This window comes from Ylistrum balloti, unplaced genomic scaffold (genome assembly GCF_031769215.1).
Source record: "Ylistrum balloti isolate Yb309-2 unplaced genomic scaffold, AGI_CSIRO_Ybal_v1 Utg370110, whole genome shotgun sequence".
NCBI classification, from domain to species: Eukaryota; Metazoa; Mollusca; class Bivalvia; order Pectinida; family Pectinidae; genus Ylistrum; species Ylistrum balloti.
This window is the reverse complement of record NW_026782132.1, coordinates 696,894-720,803: the sequence shown is the minus strand read 5'-3', so window position 1 is coordinate 720,803 and position 23,910 is coordinate 696,894. Positions and strand designations below refer to the sequence as shown.

Here is a 23,910-nt window from a genome sequence, read left to right as displayed (position 1 = left end):
TTACAAAATAAATGTTTTAACTTTATCATTCATATAGAATAGTTTTTAGTATCAACAAGAGATACCAGAGGGATCTTGGTGCTAACCATTGTTTGATCTTTATTTGGTCTTTGACAGTTGGATCTTTTCCCTTCTTTTCTCTGTTTTTCCTCTTAATAATAAGAAATTTGAACTTTAATCCTTTGCAGAAATAGTGATAATAATCTTTAACTGTCAAATCCCAAAATCAAATGGGCACAACTAGGGACCAAAAGGAACCTACACATGAAATGTGAAAAAGGTCTATACAGTAGTTCTCAAGAAATAGTAATAAAAGAAACAAACTTTTAAAGTCAAAATCCAAGATGGCTGCCATGTTGGCCATTTTGTTTCTCTTATCAGATCCAAAATCGAATCAACACAACTAGGGACCAAGAAAAACCCCTCCATATGAAATTTTAGAGAGATCCAAAGTGTACTTCTCAAGAAATAGCAAAAACAAACTTTACACAGCAAAATCCAAACTGGCGGTTGCCAGACTTGTTTCTCTGATAAGACCTAAAATCAAATTGTCGCACTTGAGGGAAACTACATATTAAATTTGATAGAGATCCATTGAGTACTTTTCAAGAAAATAGCAATAAAAAAATTGTTCACGGATGGATCAACCATGGATGTTGGGTGAATTGAATGTTGTATTTTAGATAATTTATGTTATTATGTTATTTCAAAAATAAATATTTAGAAGATAAAGAAATCTCAAAAGAAGTGATTCAATGCTCATTAGTATACTTGTAAATCTATTCTGAATTATTTCAACTCTTAATTTTATAGATATTAATGTTGTGATTAATGTTTTGACATATTTGACAATGGCTGTCATAAGTACCAATACTGAGGAAACCTTACACAGGGGCACTCCATGGAGCCACGGACTAAATATCAGGACACAGGTTCTTTCGGTTTTCTAGAAGTTGTTGAAAGTTTGGAGACAGATAAACAGATTCTGCACCATACCAAAATCTCAGTCACTTGGTGACAATAAGCGAATAAAACAGAAGTCAGAATGATTAATAAACCCAAGTTTGGGTTAACCTTTATTACAGCTTCTATATAACTTTATTAACACAGCACCAAAAGAAATCAGCGCACAGTCTAAAACTAGAATTGTGTACCTGTAATAATGAACACTGCTGTAAAATATATACATTTAAAGTAAAATACAAATATTTAAAGTGGCAAGACTTTATGTACAGTTTACAATATGACTAGCCATATCCTCATAACCATAATATGACAGCCCAGTGAACTCAAACCTTGTAACTTTCTCAAAAATGGGCCATTCATTCCCAATGTATAATACTTAAAACTTGATACCCGTGTGACAGGGTGACTTTAATTTCAGAACATCAGTATATAAATACTCATAAAATAGTCACTTGGTCCAAATGTATAATACCGGTACTTGGAACTGTCTTGTATATTTGATACCCGTGTGACAGTGAGTTTGACTTAGAACATCAGTATATAAAGGTATTACATATTTGGCAGTATACATCTTTTTAATAAACTTGTTAGTTGCTTACCCTGCCTATTTTGGAGGGAGACAATTTTTGACCTTATGCAATGAAAGTGTGTCAAAAGTAGGTATATAGATATAATTTTCCAGATCGAGGCTTGACAGTTTTAATTGCACAATTTCTGCATGGAAATTTCCAAAAAAGTTTTCAAGTTTGTCTTAAATGGTTTCATTGCTTTGATTCTATATGGCAGTAGGATTTTTATATGTAATATATTATATTTTATTTACAAAACTAATAGAAAATTATATAATGGTTTTTAAATACAATTATTTATTATTCTATATCAATAAAAATATTAAATGGAATTTTTTTTTATACACTATGATGAATCTCTAGAACAACATTAGGAATAAATTTGAAGGATTTTCAAATAATTAAGTAAACACTTGACCAAAACTAACATACAATATATACTATGCTATTAGGAATTGGATAAAATGTAAATAAAAACAAGAATTTATGAAAAGCTTTAAATACTTTCATTGCATAGTATATATTTTGGATCTATCTATCTTGCCAACTATGTCAGGATTACCAGGTTTCGATACAGACACAAACTCATGAAATAACTATTCTATATTTAAACCAATCTACAATGAAGAGATTCTGATCTGGAAATCTAAACTACAAAATAGTATATATTTGTCTATAGGTACAGATATCTTCAGAACAAGATAAAGTTAACAGTAGCTATAGGTCTAAACTAATTATATAACTACACAAAATCATACCTACTACATGTATATCTTTATGTCAATCACATGAATTCTGTTTGTATATGACACTACAGGTATTTTATGACAGGTATCATATACATATACAAAAGAAAAATGTAGGTGCACATTGTTATATACAAGTAGCATTATCAATGTATAAATTATCAATGATTCCAGGATTCAACACGACACAGGTAAAATTTTCACTGTAACAGTATGTGAAGTGAAGAATTCTAGTGACTGTTGCCACTGATCAAATGTTGTGGGAATACAAATAGTAATTGTATCGTTTTCATTTAAAATACATTTTTTTTCTTTTTTTTTATGAGAGAATTTCTTATACAAAGCAAGGATATCAGTATTTCAAAAATATTATGAAGGAATGCTTCAGTTTAAGAACATGTATATTTGTCAATAACATAAAAGATTTCATGTTACGATCACAATACACAAAAGTTACAAAACATATTTTTAATACCTGACACACAAGGTAAAACTATAGTAATATCATACCAGATATATATATTGTTTTAAGTCTATATAACTTAAATTCATCCTTTATGATGGAAAATACACTAACACCATCTTTGTATAGTTAATTCAGAGATTATTTTGGTACCGACATTACTGATAACCAATCTTGTACATAATTGTAGAATGTGAATGTGAGCTTGTTACCAACAAATAATGGGGAATTCATGATTTCAAATACTGAATATTAAATTTTCAAAACAACTCCAGTTTTGTCAAAATTGATTTGAATACAACAAACTAACAAATTGGTAAATAAGATATCATAAAATGACCAAAGAGACAGGGTCACTCCTGATGAGATCAAACAGTATACAGAATCATTCTAACCTGTGATAAATATAAAAGTAAGTTTAAAATAAAGTTGATTTTTTTTCAAGTTGTATGTTAATGTCAGAAGAAAAGTATCAGGTATGCTATTTTTATTTGCATTTGTACATGTCAAGTTAATCATTCTCCATCATTTACATACAATTTCAGGATTTTCAAACTTTGGTTGTACTGAGATTAAAGCTGAACAGGAATACTGACATCAGAGGTGATTGATTTATAGTCATTTTGCTAAATCCTTCATTACATTGCCGTTATTTTTTATATTTGATTGGCGTTACTTCCCTTCTTCCTGATCTTCATTGCCTTCAATCATTTCGTTATGTATTTTCATGATGTCTTTGAAATACTTGACTGTCTTCACCTTGAGCTCTAGAGTTGCGTCCTCATCACAGAGAAAGATGGTGCGTGGGTGTTGCTGGAATGCGGACACTGTCCACATGTGACTGACACCCTCCTCAATAGCCTTGTGGAGGGCATACGCCTTATGAGCACCCGTGATCAGAATCATCACCTGGACAGAAAAACGAAGTAGACAACATATTACTTAACCATTATAATATTGTCATACACTTACCAATGTATTATCATACTCTACCAATACATTTTGTATGATTATACCATCAAACACTTCCAATATCATCATCTTCTATGCCAGTAAATATTGTAAACATTATTTCATTTGACCAAGGTTAGCCAATTTTGAAGTTTCACAAGCCATATAACAAAAAAATTCAAATACTAAAGTACATTATTTAATGAATTACGAGTCAATCATTGAAGTTGCTACCCATTTTAAAATTCCACAAAATTTCATATATTCATACAAAGTAACATTTACTCAGGGGTTAGGGTTAATACTAGACAGTATGTGGTTTACGATTTTTACTGAATAGCAATATATCTGGATGGATTACCTGGCAAGAGTTTATGGCAGAATTGTACTGATTTTTTCTGAGAGACTTATAACTCTAATGCTGATGTGGATGCTGATACAAAGTAACAAATTTGTTTCACTTCTGCTCAAAAATTAATTTTCAAAAAACTATGTGAGAAAAGAAATACTGATAGGTTTAACATCACATTTAACAAATTTTCACACATCTACAGGTATTCAAAAATTTTGACATTGCACAATAAAATTTTGTCGTTTGGTTATGTATTTATGTCAACCAGAACCTCTTTCTGTTTTTTTTCTCAAAATCTTATCTAATTTATTGATTAAATATCTTATATATGCATTTTTTGAAAAAAAAGAGTAAATACTAATATGATTTTTAAACTTACCTCCCTAGCATCCATGACTGTACCAACCCCAACCGTTAGTGCTTGATGAGGCACCTTAGACAAGTCACCCCCAAAGAAGCGAGCATTAGCTAGAATAGTATCCTGAGCTAAAGATTTGATCCTTGTCCTTGATACTAGACTTGACCCTGGCTCATTAAAAGCGATGTGACCATCAGGTCCAATACCTTAAAGATAGAAATTGGAGAAGCAATTGATTGCAATCAGTGTTAAAATCCATTAACAACAAATAAATACTATTCACAAAAAAGTTATCTTCAATTTCAACACTATATCTATGTGATACTTTAACCGTTTGTTCTGTGCCACTTGTTGTCCAGTATAATCCTGATTTTGTCAGACCAATTTGTTAACAACCACACAAGCTAGAATCACATATTTTCTTATAAGTATTTAAAATTCTAAAATTGGATCTAATATCAAGAGTCAAAATTATGTTTAAATATTGAATATCTTAATATAAAAGTAATGTAATTCACCCCATCACCCTTTATTTTGGAGGGACATGTTCATTAATAATGGTAGACAACACTGAGAATCTGAACCTTAATAACTTTAATTCCATTGAAATTAACTTGAACTTTTCACTGCCATCAACAGATTGAACGAGTAATATCAAATACCAAACATAGAAGCATCCTTTCAGTGTTACTTTAGGGAAGATAAACATGACAATCTACCTCCAATAAATAGTTCTATCCCTCCAGCTTCTGTAATCTTCTTCTCGTAGTCCTCACATTCCTTCTGAACATCTACAGCATTGCCATCGAGGATGTGGGCATTCTCTGGATTAATGTCAATGTGCTTGAAGAAGTTGTTCCACATAAAGGAGTGGTAGCTCTCGGGATGATCACGCGGTATTGCTGAAATGGTACAACTGAAGGATAACAGGACAAAACTGATCTGGACTGGATGTACTAAGGGAATGATTGTTGTGAATTTAAAACGGAGCTAATTGAAATCTTAATTGAATTAAAGACAAGACAAGTATATTACAGGTATGTCAAATGTCTGACACATAATCACCAAGCTGTTTCTTTGCATCACGCATTCACTATCATCTACTTGTAATAAAGATGTCAACATAATCCTACAGTAGAATAAACTACTGAAAATTGTTCTGAGAATCTTACTTACATTGATAATATTCTTCATCAAAAATTCATAATCTGAATTTGTAGTGACTGTATTTCACAGCATTGGATGTCATGGTACCAACATTGTACTAGATAGTTTATATACATACCTACATATTCGTCCATGTTGAATGTTTTGACATACTTGAATGAGAGGTTTCCAGCTTTGTAATACTCTATGAGTTTCCTATATGTTCCCAAAGGTGTGCTACCTACAAACAAAAACATGTCAGGTAAAAGGTTATTCTCTGGTAATGTGAGAGGTTGCTGTAAAGCCGTAATATCATAATTCCAAATGAGATATTGTAGTCGTGTTCCTATAATAAATACACTTTATTTTAATTGCAAAGTGTTCATATCATCTCTCATTCATAGCAAAATAAAAATAAAACTTGAATTTGATTTTGGAGCTGAAAAAGAATGATTCTTTATTAATTCTACAAGTTAAAGCACAAGAAGGCCATTGGAAACAGAAATTATATCTTGGAACCAAAAAAGATGTGTGGTGAAAACTTTTTAAAAGTGGATATGATGATGTTTTGTATAATCCAAATCATATTTAAGTTCCAAAGTGGATGTTTTCTTGCTAATGAACTATTTATGTTTTCATAGATGATGTAAACTTATAACTAATCTTAAATCAATCTTATACAAAGGGAGGAATGAACTATTAAAAGTTAACATGTAAGTCAATTAAATTATTTAAAATGTGTTCAGTTAGACCTATGTCTAACTTACATGTTAACTTTTAATAGTACAGGTGATTTTGTTCAAGGTAAGTGACAAAGCTGATCTATAGGTGAATGATAACAGATAGCCAGGTGAAAGAAGAATTCGCTACATAATAAAGTTACATAGTTTTCAATGGGAAATCCATAAGAGAAACCTAAGAGTAAAGAAATAATGGCTGCTGACAACTGATCCGTAACAGAAGATATTTGATCACAAGGGAGAATCAAGAATATGATATTTAACTGTAGGAGCCCTGGAGCCTTATCTTAACCCATCTCAAAGTACAGACATGTGAGAAACAGGAGAGTAAACTGTTTACCTGTGGGAAACCCCAAAAGCAGAGAAGTCACCTATATGAAGGCTGATAAAAAATATACTGCTTTATTTTCCTGTCAGAAGCTCCGATAATGGAATATTTACCTGTGAAAACCCCAAAAGCAGAGTACTTATCTATAGGAAGGCCAATACTGCAACATTTACCTGTGGGGAGCCCTGACAATGAAATATTTACCTGTGGGGAGCCCTGATAATGAAATATTTACCTTTGAGAAACCCCAAAAGCAGATTACCTGGTACTTACCTATAGGAAGGCCAATACTGAAATATTTACCTGTGGGAAACCCCAAAAGCAGAGTACTCACCTATAGGAAGGCCAATACAAAATGTACTGCAATATTTACCTGTAGGGATCTCTGATAATGAAATATTTACTGTGGGGAGCCCCAGAATGAAGTATTTAAAATGTACCTGTGGGGAGTCCGAGAGTAAAGTATTTGTCCGGTCCAGGTTTAAATGCCAGAATCCTCCTTCTGATGTACTTGGCTGCCCAAACACTGACATCATCATAGTTATCAAGGATTACCAGCCTCATCTGTAATAATAAGTAATTAATAAATATGCTATGATTTCTTTTCTGGTAAAAATTGCTGGGATCCAATGTTACACTGGCTCTTACTAATCAGACATTTTTACTCTATGCACTTCATATTCAACAGATTTACAACTTACATGTGTACACAATATAAAATCTACTGGTTCTCATACCTGTGTTTCTTACTCCAGTTAAAATGTTAACAGACAGATTTAGTGCAGCGTCACTACTGTCCCCTGTATATATATCAGTATATAACTCCTGGTCAACTTCACATCTAACCTGATAAATGAAGCAATGTCACTGATACAGCATTAACATAGGCGATTTTCCCGTCAGTCTATACATGTATATATATACATTGAAACTTATTTACATAGGTTACACTTCATGTGGGAGAAAGTTAACACACCTGTACTAAAGATAATGGTAAAGCTGTCTGTTAACATGTTAAGTATATTTTGACATTGAAAGATAATTCAGCGATAGGTATCACTGGGTCAGACATGATAAACGTATTGACAATTTTAAATCATGAGATAAGAGAATTTTCTTTTTGAATATACATCAAAGTGAATCACCATGCAGTTGATATCCATGTTCATTGAACATATTCCTTATAAGAGTGATACTTTTGATGAATAGTAATTTATAGTATATAAGTTACTGATAAAAGTTCACTGTTAAGTCAACTGACCATTAATACAAGGTCACCTACAGGTCATGAGCAGAGATATACATACCATCAGTGACCTTAGGTGATCCTCACATACAATCTGTTTCTACTTTCTGTTTCCTATATTGGACCTAACAGTGATTCATCATATTGATCTAAACACTGACGTTGTAGGAATCAATATCAGACATGATAACAATGCCTTACATGGTTAATCTCTTTATATGTAAAACCTACACTTGTGTCAACTTAAGTAAATGCTGGTTGCCTGGTATTGTGTACAATCATTTTTTCTTTATTTCTTTTCATGTATAAATAAATCTACAGACAAAATGATACTTTTTCATGCTAGAAATTTAAATCTTTACTCCACAGCTATTCTCATGGGAATGTGGTTCATATCTGCGGCCCCCAATTTCTAATATATTGATCATCAAAGTAGCAGAAGTATAATTTTCTCTTACAAAACAGGAGTGTATTCATTACATATACTGCTTATATATAAATTATTATGTACTCCCTAATATGGGGTATCCATAATCATATGTATGATCTATAAAAAAAAAACATATTTATATACATACGTATATCATAAATCAATAGAAAAAGACAATAGAAAAGGACAATAGAAAATGCAAAGTTATATATAATGTCTACAGCTAACCTTATTGACATTCGATTCTGTAGTGACCGATCACCATTGGAAATACAGTGAAATATGAACAGTATAAGCACTATTGATATCAGTGCATGCAACTGCTTAATCATGGCACGGACATACACTATGTATATTATACTGATACAGATATCTGATTATATTATACGTAGTTGTTCATTTGTTTAAGCTATTTTTTTCAACAAGGCAACACTTTATGAGATTGAAATCAATTCTGCTGACAATGACAACTTTGTACGTGACATCCGTTCATATTCATTACAAAAAAAATATTTCAAAAGAATATGTACACAGTAGTGTGGTTTCCTTTGTCCAGACTCCAGTTGTCTACATCTAATAACTACATCATACATAATAGATATACTGACAGGTATCCTGCCTATTTATATTGTATAAAAGCAAAGACACTGAGTATACTTGGTGAGACAGGTGTACTTGTCAAACCCAGCTCTAGCCTTTATCTCCTATAATGTCAACTGCTTACCTTGAACAGCTGATCAATGTTGTGGGAGGAAGGGATGTGCCACCAATAGGTCGTTATGTTATTTTACGACATATATTAAAATACTTATTATGTAATAATGTTATTTTCATTCATAAAAGGTTACTTCAGCTGCCATGATTTCATATGTGAACATTAAGTAGCGGGAAAGAAACAATAAAAAATAAATATTGCAAATTTGAAAGTTTTGCGACAACTATATCGGATTGCGATGTTGTCAGCATGGCGTCTTGCAGACAGCTTTTTCGAACTTTTTCAGTTCTTAAATTTCGTGCTAATTCAAAAATCAGTAACTGTCGGTTACTTTTAAAGAATAGTTTATATAAAGTGGCACCGGATAAATACACCAGCGTCAATAAGAGCTGGCTACTAGCGACTTGCTTTCCAATAGCATGGTCTCGAGTTGGACTGATGAAATTTGTGTTCGGGTCAGGAATGTCCATATCAACAGTCTCATTTCTATCGGTTGCATTTTGCTCTGACAGCGCTGGTGAGTCCGTGAATCCAATTTGTATCGCATGTTGGTTTCCTTAGAAACGTACCATTAGTATTTATTGATAATTTATTTATCAGAGGGTTCCATATGACCTTCAAGTTTATGCATTTTATGTAATCTGATATTTAATCAATTACTCAAATTATTTAGTATATTTTTTAGTATAATTTTACCAATTTTGGGAGTAATTAATAAAACAAAGGGTTAAAAATGCATGGTTTAAAGAATAAGGAAAAACCCTGATTTTTCAATAACCTATTGAAACTTCCTTACAATATTGCATCATCATTCTTTTTCATCTTTTTCATGCATATGCTGTTGATGTACATACCTGCCAAGTTGTTTATAAGGAATTATTAACTTGTCCCATCTTTTACAATTTAATAACACAATTAATGTAGAAAACCAATGAGGTCAAACTACAGTTAGCTCTCTTTTGGTCTCTAGCTGGACAACTTTATCGTATCATTAAAGAAAACCACTAGCTGTGGTTATATGGTGACCTGTGTACATGAATTCTCATCATCTGCATAACTTCCTCATTCACAAGTCTTTGCTCTGTAGAAAACCCAACAGTCAATGGCATCAGATACAATGTATGTGATAAGAAGGAGAAATAAAAAAAAGTTCTGATCCTGTTGAAGCTTGAACGAAGGTTGACTTTTCAGTCTCTAGCTGGATTCCTTATCACTTCACTATAGTAAAATTCCCACAAGCTGTATAGTTAAAATCTATATAAAACAAGTGTAAGAAGAGAAGGTTGGGATGGTCTCTGTTACATGCAATGATCAGGGTCATCTAATGAAGTGCAGGCTTCTTTACAAATAAAACTTAATTGAACATATGTTGTTTCCATTTAAAACAATGATTTTAATTTCTTTTCCAGAAGGTTTCTTCCAGGCTGTAAAACAAGGAAATGTAAATGAGATTGAAAGGTAACAAATAAGAGTAGTTGAAAGAAAACCTCATGTTTAGAGGTAGACAAAACTCATTGATGTTAGATATTTGTCTGAGGTAAATTTGAGGGTGTAATTTGTAAATTTATCTAAAAAGCATTAATTTCTTTGATTATATATATCTGAATATCTTTGTGAAAATTTAGAAATTAATTGCTGTGACATGGCAAGTGTGAATGTGTTGATAACATATAATTGAAATTTTACTTAGATGTAAGTGATTCTCATTCATTGCACAATTGTTTGAATTCTGCCTTGCATTTGCAGGTTTCTAAAGAGTGGTGTTGATGTGAATCAGAAGCATGAGCTTGGTTGGACAGCTCTTCATGTAGCATCAATAAGTGGAAACCTCAGGTGGGACTTATTTACAGGTCTTCTTTAAGGTGAAGAACCGTTGACCTCACAAGATTGCGAGTAGATCTTCATGTACTTAGTGAGCTAATGCCTTCGCTTCAGTCAAATTCAAACTACACACAGGTTAAATCTTAGTACAAAGTTGTTGCTTTCAAGGTTGTAATTCTTAATAGTATTGTTATAAATTCATGCAGATTTTGCATCCTTATATCCATTATCTCAAATTTCTGTATAATTTCCAAAACATGCTGATTATACACAGGAAATTTTGTCTCCTGACTGATCAGTGAATTTCCCGAAATCCAAATTAATGAAAAAATAAACCTGAATTAATGTATCTGCATGTGATTGATATAGGAATTTTTAGTGACATTTTGAGTACCAAGGTAGCTGTGATCACTATTGCACTGACAGTGTGACTGTCATGATGTAAGCTTCAGACCATTTTCCCCTACAACATGGGTTTGCGATGCACTGATAGCCACAAAATAAGGTCTGTTAGGTTAGTTGTTTGCATAATTCCTTCCAGCATCATACTAAAACCTCTACAGTGCTTATGATGATTATTGACCTCCTAAATGATATGAAATGAAGGTTCTTTTTTATTTCATTTTTGATATAGACATTGCACTTTGGTGAGGGACACTATAATAAAATGTTATGAAATCACAGCATGATACATTTATATTGTTAACTATTTTAATTGGCTTTCTTTTTTTGAAATATAGAGTTGTACAGTTATTATTGAAGGCAGGTGCAGACCCTTGTGCTCGTGATGAATATACAAACCACATCATGATAGCCAGAGAGAGACGCTTCAATGCAATGCATGGTAAGGAGTTGGTTGCATTGTTTTGAACAGTGTTTGAATTTCTTAGCAGGGCTTCAAAACATATACTATAAGTGTTGCCAAAGTAACATTTTAGTACAATGGGTAATTTTGGATATTTGTGTGATTTCTTTGTCAATAGATAAAAATATTAATTATGAAATCCGAGAAAAGTGTTGGACTTCTATCTGGAAAAAAGGGTTTAGAGTAACTGAAGGAATTTCAGTCCAGCAAACATGATTATCAAGCATATTTATGTTTAATATTAAGGAGAAATTTGTTTGTGGATCCTTTTTGGCAAAATTTGAAAGAAAAGTTCAACATGAGTTATAGCGAAATGATTGCTGTGTGACATTTTCTAGTGCTGACAATTAGGGAGCAGGAGTTCAGTGATCGACTCCACCCAAGGGCCTACTTCAAGGACTGTACACCCCTCCACTATGCTGTTCTCATAGATGATGTTGACATTGTCAAGGAACTCTTACAAGCAGGTAGATCTGTAGTCTTAAACCTTCACTACATTGTAGATGTCAAGAAAATCCAACAGGCAGGTAGATCTGTAGTCTTAAAACCTTCACTACATTGTAGATGTCAAGAAAATCCTACAGGCAGGTAGATCTGTAGTCTTAAAACCTTCACTACATTGTAGGTGTCACGAAAATCTACAGGCAGGTAGATCTGTAGTCTTAAAACCTTCACTACATTGTAGGTGTCACGAAAATCTACAGACAGATAGGTCAGTAGTCTTAAAACCTTCACTACATTGTAGATGTCCAGAAAATCCTAATGGCAGGTAGATCTGTAGTTGTCAGGAAAACCATACAGATATGTATACGTTATTATGTGTGTGTATGTAAAATACTATTACCAGGTAATCCTTATTTACTGACTGAGAAGAAGATGCAAGGAAGTGTGACCTTCCTGACAAGTGCTCCACTTATCGCTAAATATTACTAATTTTAAATTTGCACGTACAGCGCACACTTTTTTGGGCAAACACTGTCGTGTAAAAAAGGGGGTGCGTATTATATGCAGGAACATGCCACTTTAGGGGTTATCATTCTCGAGTTCTCTGTCTGCCATATTGGATTACCTCCCTTGACATAATTATATTTAGAGTCATTGGTCATATATGATAGATTGAACATGAAAAAACAAAGAATGAAATAAATTTTGAATGTTTTAATGCAATTCATTATTTTTGTATATATAAAAAACAACTTACAACTGATAAATCCTTAGAGCACTAAGTAGGAATCAGTTCATAGCATTGAAGTTACTTTTCACTAACACGGTCACCGATCACTTTCGTAACTATGTGTGAAACAAACACAGTCACTGAAATCCTTTGAATTCCTCCTCTGACTGGCAGCTTACTACAAGATCAAGAATGCATTCATGATGGGGCAGTGTTTCATATCATCCGAGGTCTACTTGATCAGTGTTGTTATTTTTCAGCTCATTTGCTCAAATAACTCGCCTGAATAGCTATTAGGGTCATGACACTAGGTCAGTACAAACCATGATGGGATGAAGGACTATTTCAATTGATTGACCTAGACCCACATGTCAAACATGTCAAATATGGTAGAATCTTCAAACAACTTTAACAACTTCTCAATAACCAAGAGGCTAAGGGTCCATATATTTAGTCAGTAGTATAATGGGACTAAGGAATGCAAAGTTTGACCTTGATCTTATGAAAATCTTCAAACAACTTCTCATTTACCAGGATGCCAAGGGTAATGATATTATGCCTGCAGCATGCTGTGAAAAGGGCTACCTGGTTTGTTCAAGTGTCACCTGAGTAATATATGGAAACATCATTTATACACAGGGTCATGATATGGAGCTTATAGCATGTATGAATTAACAGTTTCTAACTTCATTCAATTGGATTGCCTTCACTTATGTGCTAAGTTACAGGGGTCAGATGTGTTAAAAACAGGCAGCATTTCATTAAGAAAGAGGTTCCAAGTCATGAAAGGCCTGTAATATGCTGGAATTAAATAATACATTTTGTATTAAATTTGTTCAAATAAATGACCTTTTGATCCACTCTCAAGGTGTCAAGAGTCAAATGTGTTGAACTATTCGAACAACTTCTTCTCAATAACAAAGAGGCCCAGGGTCATGCTAATTGGTCTGTTGAAATGGATGACCTAAACATTCTTTAAAGGTCATGAAGATCAAGAAGCAAAATTCTGAAGGTTATAGCATTTTGACTTCAGTGTGTGAAAAGGAAATGCTGCAAACTCAGGTCAAATGATCTTCAAGGTCAAATGTGCCAAAATCATCATACAATCTCTTTTAACATCCAAGAAATCCCGAGTTTCCTTTTTCTACCTGCAATGTGTAAACTGAAAAGGAGAAGTATGATGTTTGGAATGAAGATGAAGGTAGCTAGAAGGAATGAAGATGAAAGTAGCAAGGATAATATCTTCCAATATGTCTATCTCTTTATAAGCTGCAAAGAATATGAGCAATACAAGCCCATTGGGACTCTTGTATCTTCTCCAAACACGTTTTTTCAGGTGCTAAAAAGAAATGGCTTCCATTTTTCTGAGTACTGATTGTTTATTTTTAATGATTAAAGGTGCTGATCCCACATTGGAAAATGCAAATGGCCATAATCCTGTTGAATATGCCAAGAGCAGTATGATGAAAAAAGTGATCAAGGAGGCTACAGAAAAGGTTTTGTCTCATTAAATCAAATTTCTACCATCTAAGGAAATAGAGAATTCACTGATACTTTCATACCAAAAATGTTTAAATAGAAATTTAATTTCAGTTAAAAAATCAGTCTTATGACTAAAAATGGTAAGATCATGTGACTAATGTCTTAATCACATGATTTATGATTATGTCTAGATCATGTGACTTATCATGAGCAGGACTATATGACTAATTATGATCTTGAAGCAATGTTTTTGTTGTGTGAAGTGGGGATTATTTATATATTTATTGATTTATTTTTCAACAGAGTAAGATGTTTATGCCCCCAAGATAACAATGGCTGATAAAGCTGATATAGATCCCTTGTGTTTATTGATATATTGATAGCAGTGTCTGCTGGCTGTTATATTATTGATAATGATTTTAAAGTGAATATTATATTAAGATATTTCCTGTTGTAAAAGATTAAGATGATTTCTATTTTAAAATGAAGATTGTGATAATTTTGATAGTGTACTTTAGAACAAAAGATTTCAGTCAGTACAGGTTTAAGTTGACTGATAAAGAAAATAATTCTTTCAGTTTCTTGTTGTATGTGGTTTTTTTTGTAAATGATATATTGTTTTTTACAGTATAAAGTGATACAGGAGCAGAAAGCAGCAGAAGAGAGGAGACAATTTCCTTTGGAGCAGCGACTGAGGGAACATATTATTGGACAGGATGGTGCAATCAATACTGTGGCAGCAGGTTGGTATTACATTGTTGGGGTAAAGAACAGTTTTGATTGAATGTTTGTATCCTCTTACTTTTGTAATAAATGTGCCTGGTATACTACCTATTTATATATTAATAGTATGTTTGATGTGCTATATTTAGTGTACAGGTAACAAGCAGTTACCTTTCACTTATATTTTCTGTTGATAATTATATTAGCATCCAAGTTATCCAAGTTATGTTCACACATATATATAAGACCAGTGGTCACTGGCTGAGGGTCTCTTTTTCATTTCGCTACTCTTGGTAGTGGTTGACAAGGTAGTTTACCTATTTTTGAAATTTGGACCTCGCTTCACTTGCTGATACAGAATTGCTGGCGTAACAGGGAACCTGGGATGAGCGTACAGCATGGGTATTGGCACGGTGCAGTGTACACTGAGAAATGCCAGGAGCGCTAGGCAAGAGACGCCGACGTAGTTGCCTACTAGGAGGTTCCCGATAATTCTGTATCAGCAAGGCAGTGGCCACTACACATACCAGATGTGCAGGAGCATACAGTTAATACATATATATATGTGTGGAAATGAATTTGTCTATCGTATAAAATATGTAAATAAATTTCATTCGTCATTGTACTGTTGCAGGTCATTTATACTAATCGTGTCTGTGGGAAAGAACCAGAGAAAAACATTACACTTTGTATGAAGTATAAATGGAACACCTGAAAAACTAGGCTTTGAATTAATTTGAATGGTTACTGGTACTCATTACCAGACAAGTACTGTTATAAATTGTTAGCTTTTTATGTAAACATCTTTCTTTTATACATATTTTTGATCTTGACAGCGATCAGAAGAAAGGAGAATGGCTGGTATGATGAGGATCATCCCTTAGTGTTTCTGTTCATGGGATCATCAGGAATAGGTAGGCTAGAATGAAATGGTTTTCTAAGTTTTACCTTTGTTAACTAGATTAACTCTGAAATTTTTACCAGCATGTTATCACGCCACTGTGTATGTCACTGTTGGATCAAGGGAGCAGGGTTGTTTTCGCAAAACCTCTTTGAAATTGTCCAGTTGGTATGGAATTATTTCACAATAAATGACCCAGTTCTATGCAGAAACACAGAACATTAATGATACTCAGCCAGTTAGTTTTGGACAGGTATGGCATGCCCCCTTAAACTACAGTTATCAAAAATTCTGTAGTCCAGCTTCAGTCCTGATCTGTGCCTGGCAATTCCTTGCAGGTTCAGCTGGTCCAACTATTTCACCTTTTAATCAAAAGCAACCTTGGTTCAGTTGAAGCCATATGTGGCATCAAGACCAAATTCATTTCCATGCTACTGAAAAATTTGGGGGATGGGGGATGGAAATAGAGGTTCGGCTTTGTGAACACGTCCATCTTTCAATCCGTCCTTTTTTGTCCGAAACCATTATTCTGCCAAAAGTTGAGGTTAGCAAGGATTATGAAATTTGGTGTATACATTAATTATAGTAAGAAATGTGCAGATAACCATAGTCAGGGCCCACAACCTCTTAATCATTGAATAACTGCCTAAATTAAAATTTTGTTTTCTTCAAAGTTGTTTTGTGGAAGTGTGCATTTGTTTCACACATACATTCATCTCCTTTTTTAATGGATTACTGTAAACTGTCTATTTTTTGCAGTTACAGACTTTCTTTAATTCTGATTTACAAGAAGTGCATGGTGATTAACTTTTAACAAAAGAAACATTTTTGACCATACTCTTATCATTGTTGTTATTGGAAAGGAACTTGGTTAGAAGCATGATTGTACACACATCAAATATATAGAGGAGATGAGTTATGAGAAATGGTTATTTAGATACTTCCCTATTCTATTTAATCTATACCTATACCCATCATGTGATTTATAAACACTGTTTTCTCATTAATGACTGTTCACATTTTAGCTGTTTCTGGTTAGTACTAAACTGTTAGCTAGAGATGCTATTTACTAAGAGGGCTTATATTACAGGTAAAACAGAGTTAGCCAAACAATGTGCTAGATATCTACATAAGGATGTGAAAAAGGTATGTACAAATATTTTCCTTGATTAACTTTACACAATTGAGACATATACTTTGTAAGGCTTTATGTAAAAGTTTCATGAAGATTCTTCTCTAGAAGAACTGATAGAATAAGTATAAATGACTTGGTCTTTTGACTTTTCCTTATCTATTTTATGGGCCAGCAGTTTTGTACATTTTAAAACTTTGCAACTTTATGTGCCCTATTAAAGAAAATGACATGTATTTTGGAAATTATAGAAATTATATTAATACATGTCACTCCTCTAATTTCATCTAAAAAATTGACCAAATTTGTGTTTAACATTGTCTAGATTAGTTTCTACTTGAATTATGGATAAAAGTTCTACACCCATAGATTACCTCCCCTGTACTAGTGTTAAGCTGCTCAGCATTTTATTTAAATACATTATCTTCTACAGGGTTTTATAAGGATAGACATGTCAGAATACCAGGAGAAACATGAGGTATGTATCTAAACTGTTCTGTTATACAATTAAGGTTTCATTATACTGTTCAAACATCTTGAGGATGACTAAAATTTGTTATACCCTACAGGTAGCTATGTTTATAGATTCCCTGACTGTTATTTGTTATACTCTACAGGTGACTATGTTTATAGATTCCCTGACTGTTATTTGTTATACCCTACAGGTGGCTATGTTTATAGATTCCCTGACTGTTATTTGTTATACCCTACAGGTGGCTATGTTTATAGATTCCCTGACTGTTATTTGTTATACCCTACAGGTGGCTATGTTTATAGATTCCCTGATTGTTATCTGTTATACCCTACAGGTGACTATGTTTATAGATTCCCTTACTGTTATACCCTACAGGTAACTGTGTTTATAGATTCCCTGACTGTTATTTGTTATACCCTACAGGTGGCTATGTTTATAGATTCCTTGACTGTTATTTGTTATACCCTACAGGTGGCCATGTTTATAGATTCCCTGACTGTTATCTGTTATACCCTACAGGTGACTATGTTTATAGATTCCCTGACTGTTATTTGTTATACCCTACAGGTGGCCATGTTTATAGATTCCCTGACTGTTATCTGTTATACTCTACAGGTGGCTATGTTTATAGATTCCCTGACTGTTATCTGTTATACTCTACAGGTTGCTAAATTTATAGGCTCCCCTCCTGGATATGTAGGACATGAAGAAGGTGGACAGCTCACAAAGAAACTAACAGAATGTCCAACAGCTGTTGTATTGTTTGATGAAGTTGACAAGGCACACCCTGATGTACTTACCATTATGCTTCAGTTGTTTGATGAGGTCAGTAAATCAAATCTTTTATTCAGTAAAAGTAATATGCGTAGTTATAGATGTGATTACATGTTGCTTTAAACACATACTTTTTTCAAGAAGGTAAAAAGGAACCATGAGGAATATCATGACCACTTTTTGTAACTTGGTTGAAATGGTTAAAACAGCACAGAAATATTCCATGATGAATGAACGGATGGACTTGTACCAGATGTTTGAAATGGTTCATGTAAAGCTCAAAATGCACATTTCTGGAATTAGTCATCAAAAATAAAGAAGGATTAAAAAAATAAACGCATCAAAAAATATATTGTAACCTTTACTGAATATCATCATTTCAGAAAATATGTGCATGCTACGACCTAGTTTTTTGTAGAAAGGTGTTTTGGACAGGTCTGATTAATATTCCACAGTCCAGTCTTATTCCCAGTCTGTGCCAGAAGTCGCAAATTCAGCCAATTTAACCATTTCAACCACTTATGCAAAAGCAACCATAATGTCTTAAGTGCTTAATAGAGGCTGATGTTAAAAGAGATGGTAGACACAGGGTTGACTCCCACCACCAGCTAAATATGCATGACCTCTTTAGATTTCTATAACCCACCATATGTACCATAAATAAATGAAAAGTTAATTAAAAGCTTAAGAACCCATAGTAGTTATCATTTCTTTAGAAATGAAGGTGATTTCAGGTATGTCATTTGGGCATCTCTGAAACAAGCAAGCATGGCGGCAAAGGCCAAATACAACAACTGGTTGTTACTGTTCATTGATCTCAACCTTGTATCTTCTTCATGTGTGTCTTATTCAGGAATAAACAATGATTGAAGTCGATGGTTCCTTATCAAGCATAACAACAAAGTAACAAATATTTCATCAAGTTTTCCTTTAATTCTATTTGGAATTTGTAGGAGTTGAAATACTGCTACATCGTCATTTACTCCAAAATCATGTGGTATTTTGATGAGAGTTATATCTTTAAGATACAGCGCACAAAGTCAAAGAATGGATTAACTTGACGTCATTTGCAATAACTCCAGCTGTATTTTGTGTTAATTTAAGGGTCGTCTCACAGATGGCAAGGGACAGACAATTGATTGTAAGGATGCTATCTTCATAATGACATCCAACCTTGCCAGCGAAGAAATAGCAAATCATGCCCTACACCTCAGACAGGAAGCAGCTGATTTGTCAAAGCACAAACATGTAGGAAAACTGGGTATCTATCACTCACCTTTGTCCTCTATATTTTCTTAGTAGGAAATGGTAATCTGATTTGTTCTGGTATTGTTGAATCAATTGTGATATCAATTTCAAAACTTAAAGAAATTGACGATTTGGTGGCATGTAATGTCAGCATATTCCAAAGTAAATAAAAACAAACTTGATTCTTCCTTATTCAGAGGATCTAGAGGCCACCGAGAGGATCACCATATCTAGACGTTTTAAAGACCTTGTTGTACGTCCGATTCTTAAGGTAATGTCACCCACGCAGCTTTCCAGTACACCTCCTAAATGTGGTAAAGTATTGATATTCAGTGCCTGTAATGTATATGTTATTGGTCCTAAAATGACATCAACCCTTATTGTTGATGAACCGTAAAAATCATTTGAATTATTAGCCAATCATCAGGGTTCCCCATTGTCTCTTTTTGTGTCGGTTTGATTTTGGGATTGATTAGAAAAACGAAATGGCTGAAAGGCCGCCATCTTGGATTTCAACAAAGAAAATTTGTTATCACTCTTTTTTGAAAAGCATTAGATGGACCCTTCTCAAATTTCATATGAAGGTTCCCTTTGGTCCGTAATTGTGGCCTTTTGATTATGGGACTGATCAGAAAAACAAAGTGGATGTCAGGCAGCTACATATCTTGGATTTAGACAATGGAAGTTTATTATCACTATTTCTTGGGAAGTACCGGATTGTATTTTTTTTTTCAAATTTATTCTGTAGGTTCCTAATGGTGCCTAGTTGTGCCCTTCTGATTTTTAGACTGATTAGAAAAAACAATATGGCCGACAGTCAACCATCTTTGATTTGGCAGTCAAAAATTATTTTCTAAACTTCTTAATTGATTAATTTTCAAATAATTATGAGCAAAACAAGAGGAATTAAAAGAAAAGAAGAGAAAAGAACATATAAAGACCTTGTTTGAAAATCTACTTGATAGGATGTCAATTAATATGGTTATCTACTATGTCAGCTGTTCTTCCTCATCTCTGAGAGAATGCTGATTTTGCATACGTGACTGTATCCTTTAAACAGTGATGGTCTGTAGATTTCTTAGAATATATTCATTTATTGTATAGTGATTTTGGCTGCCATGAAATATGTTTATCGAGATAATTATGTATGACATGTATATTGTATAATTAACTTTCCATTCTTCTAGAGAGCATTCAGAAGAGATGAATTTTTAGGAAGAATAAATGAAGTGGTGTACTTCTTACCATTTTCACGATCTGAGCTCAGTAAACTGGTGAACAAGGAACTTGAGTTTTGGTCAGAACAAGCCTCGAAAAAGCATAACATTAAACTGATCTGGGACCACAATGTGGTGGACGTTCTGGCTGATGGCTATGATGTCCACTACGGGGCCAGGTCAATTAAGTATGAGGTAAGATTATGAACAAGAGAGCAGTTCAATTGAAATAATAAGATAATTGGAGGTTAAGTTCAATGCATGTTGTTACCAAGGATTTAAGTCTGAGCTAGGAAGTAATTTCATTAAAGTTAAGGACAAGTCACTTTGGTGTGTAAAGAATTCAATATTAATTGTAAGAGTGTTGCAATGTCAGGGTCAGAAATTTGAGTGAGACATATGTTCAACATGTCATTTACATCCAAAAAGGAACTAAAAAAATATGTTCTCAACATAAAAAGCTGAAGTTTGATCAAAATGTACAGATCTTGCTAACAAGACTTCAGTACATGTACTGCTACAACCATTTTAGGGATAATTACTTAAGTCAGGATTTTTTTCTTTCTAAACTGTTATGTATTAATCCATATGAAATCTACAGGCTCCCGTTTACATCCTTCCCACTTCCACTACAGGAAGAATTTAATTTGATTCAGGTTGGGAAAGTCTACTTTCAGTGGATGATATTACTGAACATGTTTCTTTCTTGTTAGGTGGAGAGAAGAGTGGTATCACAGCTAGCTATGGCTCATGAGAGGCAGATGATAGAAAAAGGGTGTGTCATCAAGATTTCAACTGTCAATGCACCAGACATGACAAAATCTGGAAGCACAGTGTCGTCACCTGATGGCAGCAAGGAAGTGGCCACTATAAAACTACAGCTTCTGAAGAAGGGCAGGAAAAATGAATATGTTGATATAGATTTACAGGACAGCAATAATCCTTTTACAACAACATTTAAATAGAAAGATTAACTAATTTATTTATAAAAAGGATCAGTTACTGATGAACCAACCTCACATTCAGTTCAAATCAAACTTTATGGATATGTGTTGATATGAAAAAGTGAGCTGGTCTTCTGCTACTAAATACTGTACTGCTGCCTGAAAATGCTCTCATTCAGTTCAAATGTCATTATTCAGTTCTCTTTAAAAGACTGTGTCTAAAAAGGGTTCATGGGTAAGGCTGTACAGTGATCTCTTCAGGATTTCAGGATTGTGCTGTGACTAGCTTTTACATTCCTTCTGGAGAAAACAGTAGCATAAAGTGTACCATTAGAAAGATATAATGCATGTCTGAGAAGTTAAACCTTCAAATACATAAATGCAAATTACAATTATGGTTGGTTTGGTTTATGCACAACTAACTCCCTAAAATCAAGATGGTTTCTTGTATGCTTATGCGATGGTGCTTTGTTTGTCTACTTTTTCTAAAAATCGCTGCAAGTCATCAACGATAGAGCCAATTTTGACCACATTTGGTCATGAGCATCCTTGGGGAAAAATTAATCAATTAGGTGAAGGGGAATCTGTTGTGGACCTTGAGGGAGAAGGAATGGTGCTCAATAGTGGAATAGAGCAGATTCTTTAAAATCCTTCTTGTGATGGAATGCAAGGATTCTGTCCCAATATCATCTGAAGAAAAATCAACTTTGATTTGAGTAAACAGAGGGAGTCAGCCCTACAGCAACTTCTTTATTAAGATCCTTCTTCTGAAAGAATCCCTGGGTATCGTCCCAGTTTTGACTGGAACATCCTTTGATGAAAAGGAATAATTTTTGCATAAATACTGGGTCTGGACCCCTCCCCTCAGGGTTGAAACACAAATGAGGAATTGTTAAAAATTCTTTAAAATTCACCTTCTTTTGTTAGAATGTCATGACTGTTTTTCAATTTTGTTTTGGGCATTATTGGGTGAAGGGGAATCAATTTTGTATAAGCGTGGGTTTTGGTCCTCAGGGATTGGGTTCCTGTAGGGGGAAATAAACCAAATTATTTATATTTTTTTTTCTGTAGCAATACAAAAATTGTATCCCAATTTGGTCAGAAGCATCCTTTGATGAAGAGGAATCAATTTTGTATAATTTGTTGGTATCAGTCCCCAGGGGTGGGTCCAATATGAGATGTATACCCAGTTCTTCAAAATCCTTATGATGTAGAAATGACAGTTTTTTTTTAATTTTTGGTAGGGGCATGGCCCTAAGGGAAAATCTTTAATCTTATGAATCATTTTCCTTTAGTTTCAAAGCAAACCAGGTAAACGATACAGGCCCTTTGGACCTCATTTTTTATCATTCTCATAATTCAATAGGTACCAAGGGAAACCTTCATGTGAAATTTGGGAAATATCCATGAAGCATTTCTCAAGAAATAGCAATTAAAATTGTGTGCAAGGACAGCTAACAGATGGACGACAGTTACAGGATGATTTGAATAGCTCACAATTTTGTGATGGTAGGCTATATTACAGGAATATGTGCCATACTATTAGCCGATACAATATTAAAAGTATTTCAAAAGTACAATGTTTAAGTGAATTAACAATAAATTACAGTATTCCAAAGGTCATGTACATCTTCTCCCAACTACTGTTTGACACAATTGTAATGACATCGGACAATGGACATATGAGGTGAGCTAATCTAATGATGTTATGTCTAATAATCAAACTTGACGTTACCATATGCAATGTATATTCCACACAATAACAATGAAACACAAAGAAATTCAGCATTATCCTTAAAAAATGATTTAATTTGTACTTTAGTAGCATAGAATTTCATACAATGACAGCATTTAAGAGATCATAAATAAACAACAAGAGATCCCAGAGAGATCTTGGCGCCCACCATTGTTTGATCTTTATAGAGATCCCAGAGAGATCTTGGGGCCCACCATTGTTTGATCTTTATAGAGATCCCAGAGAGATCTTGGGGCCCACCATTGTTTGATCTTTATATGCTCATTGAAAGGTGGATCTTTCCCCTTCTCTTCTTTGTTTTTGCTCTTAATGATAAGACATTTGAACATTCTTTTACAGAAATAGCAATGATAATCTTCACCTGCCAAATCCAAACTGGCTGCCTGGA

At 33.7% G+C, this 23,910-nt stretch overlaps 2 protein-coding genes across 2 annotated transcripts; one reads left to right on the top strand and one right to left on the bottom strand.

Moving 5' to 3' along the window:
* Window positions 1-2,669: 2,669 nt before the first annotated feature.
* Window positions 2,670-8,934, bottom strand: LOC132550180 (glucosamine-6-phosphate isomerase 2-like). Its single transcript, XM_060214213.1, has 6 exons — window positions 8,826-8,934; window positions 7,060-7,183; window positions 5,691-5,792; window positions 5,125-5,307; window positions 4,427-4,611; window positions 2,670-3,653 (listed from the first exon to the last, which is right to left on the bottom strand). Exons 1-6 carry the CDS (start codon window positions 8,886-8,888, stop codon window positions 3,417-3,419), a joined length of 894 nt encoding a protein of 297 aa, XP_060070196.1. The 5' UTR covers window positions 8,889-8,934; the 3' UTR covers window positions 2,670-3,416.
* Window positions 8,935-9,259: 325 nt separating this feature from the next.
* On the top strand, window positions 9,260-22,158 carry LOC132550179 (mitochondrial disaggregase-like). The gene is made up of 15 exons (XM_060214212.1): window positions 9,260-9,527; window positions 10,420-10,468; window positions 10,757-10,843; window positions 11,572-11,675; window positions 12,035-12,163; window positions 14,269-14,366; window positions 14,981-15,095; window positions 15,912-15,989; window positions 17,067-17,122; window positions 17,542-17,586; window positions 18,247-18,408; window positions 19,462-19,618; window positions 19,803-19,876; window positions 20,793-21,017; window positions 21,536-22,158. The coding sequence occupies exons 1-15, from the start codon at window positions 9,260-9,262 to the stop codon at window positions 21,785-21,787; spliced, it is 1,899 nt and encodes a 632-aa protein (XP_060070195.1). The 3' UTR covers window positions 21,788-22,158.
* Window positions 22,159-23,910: the final 1,752 nt, after the last annotated feature.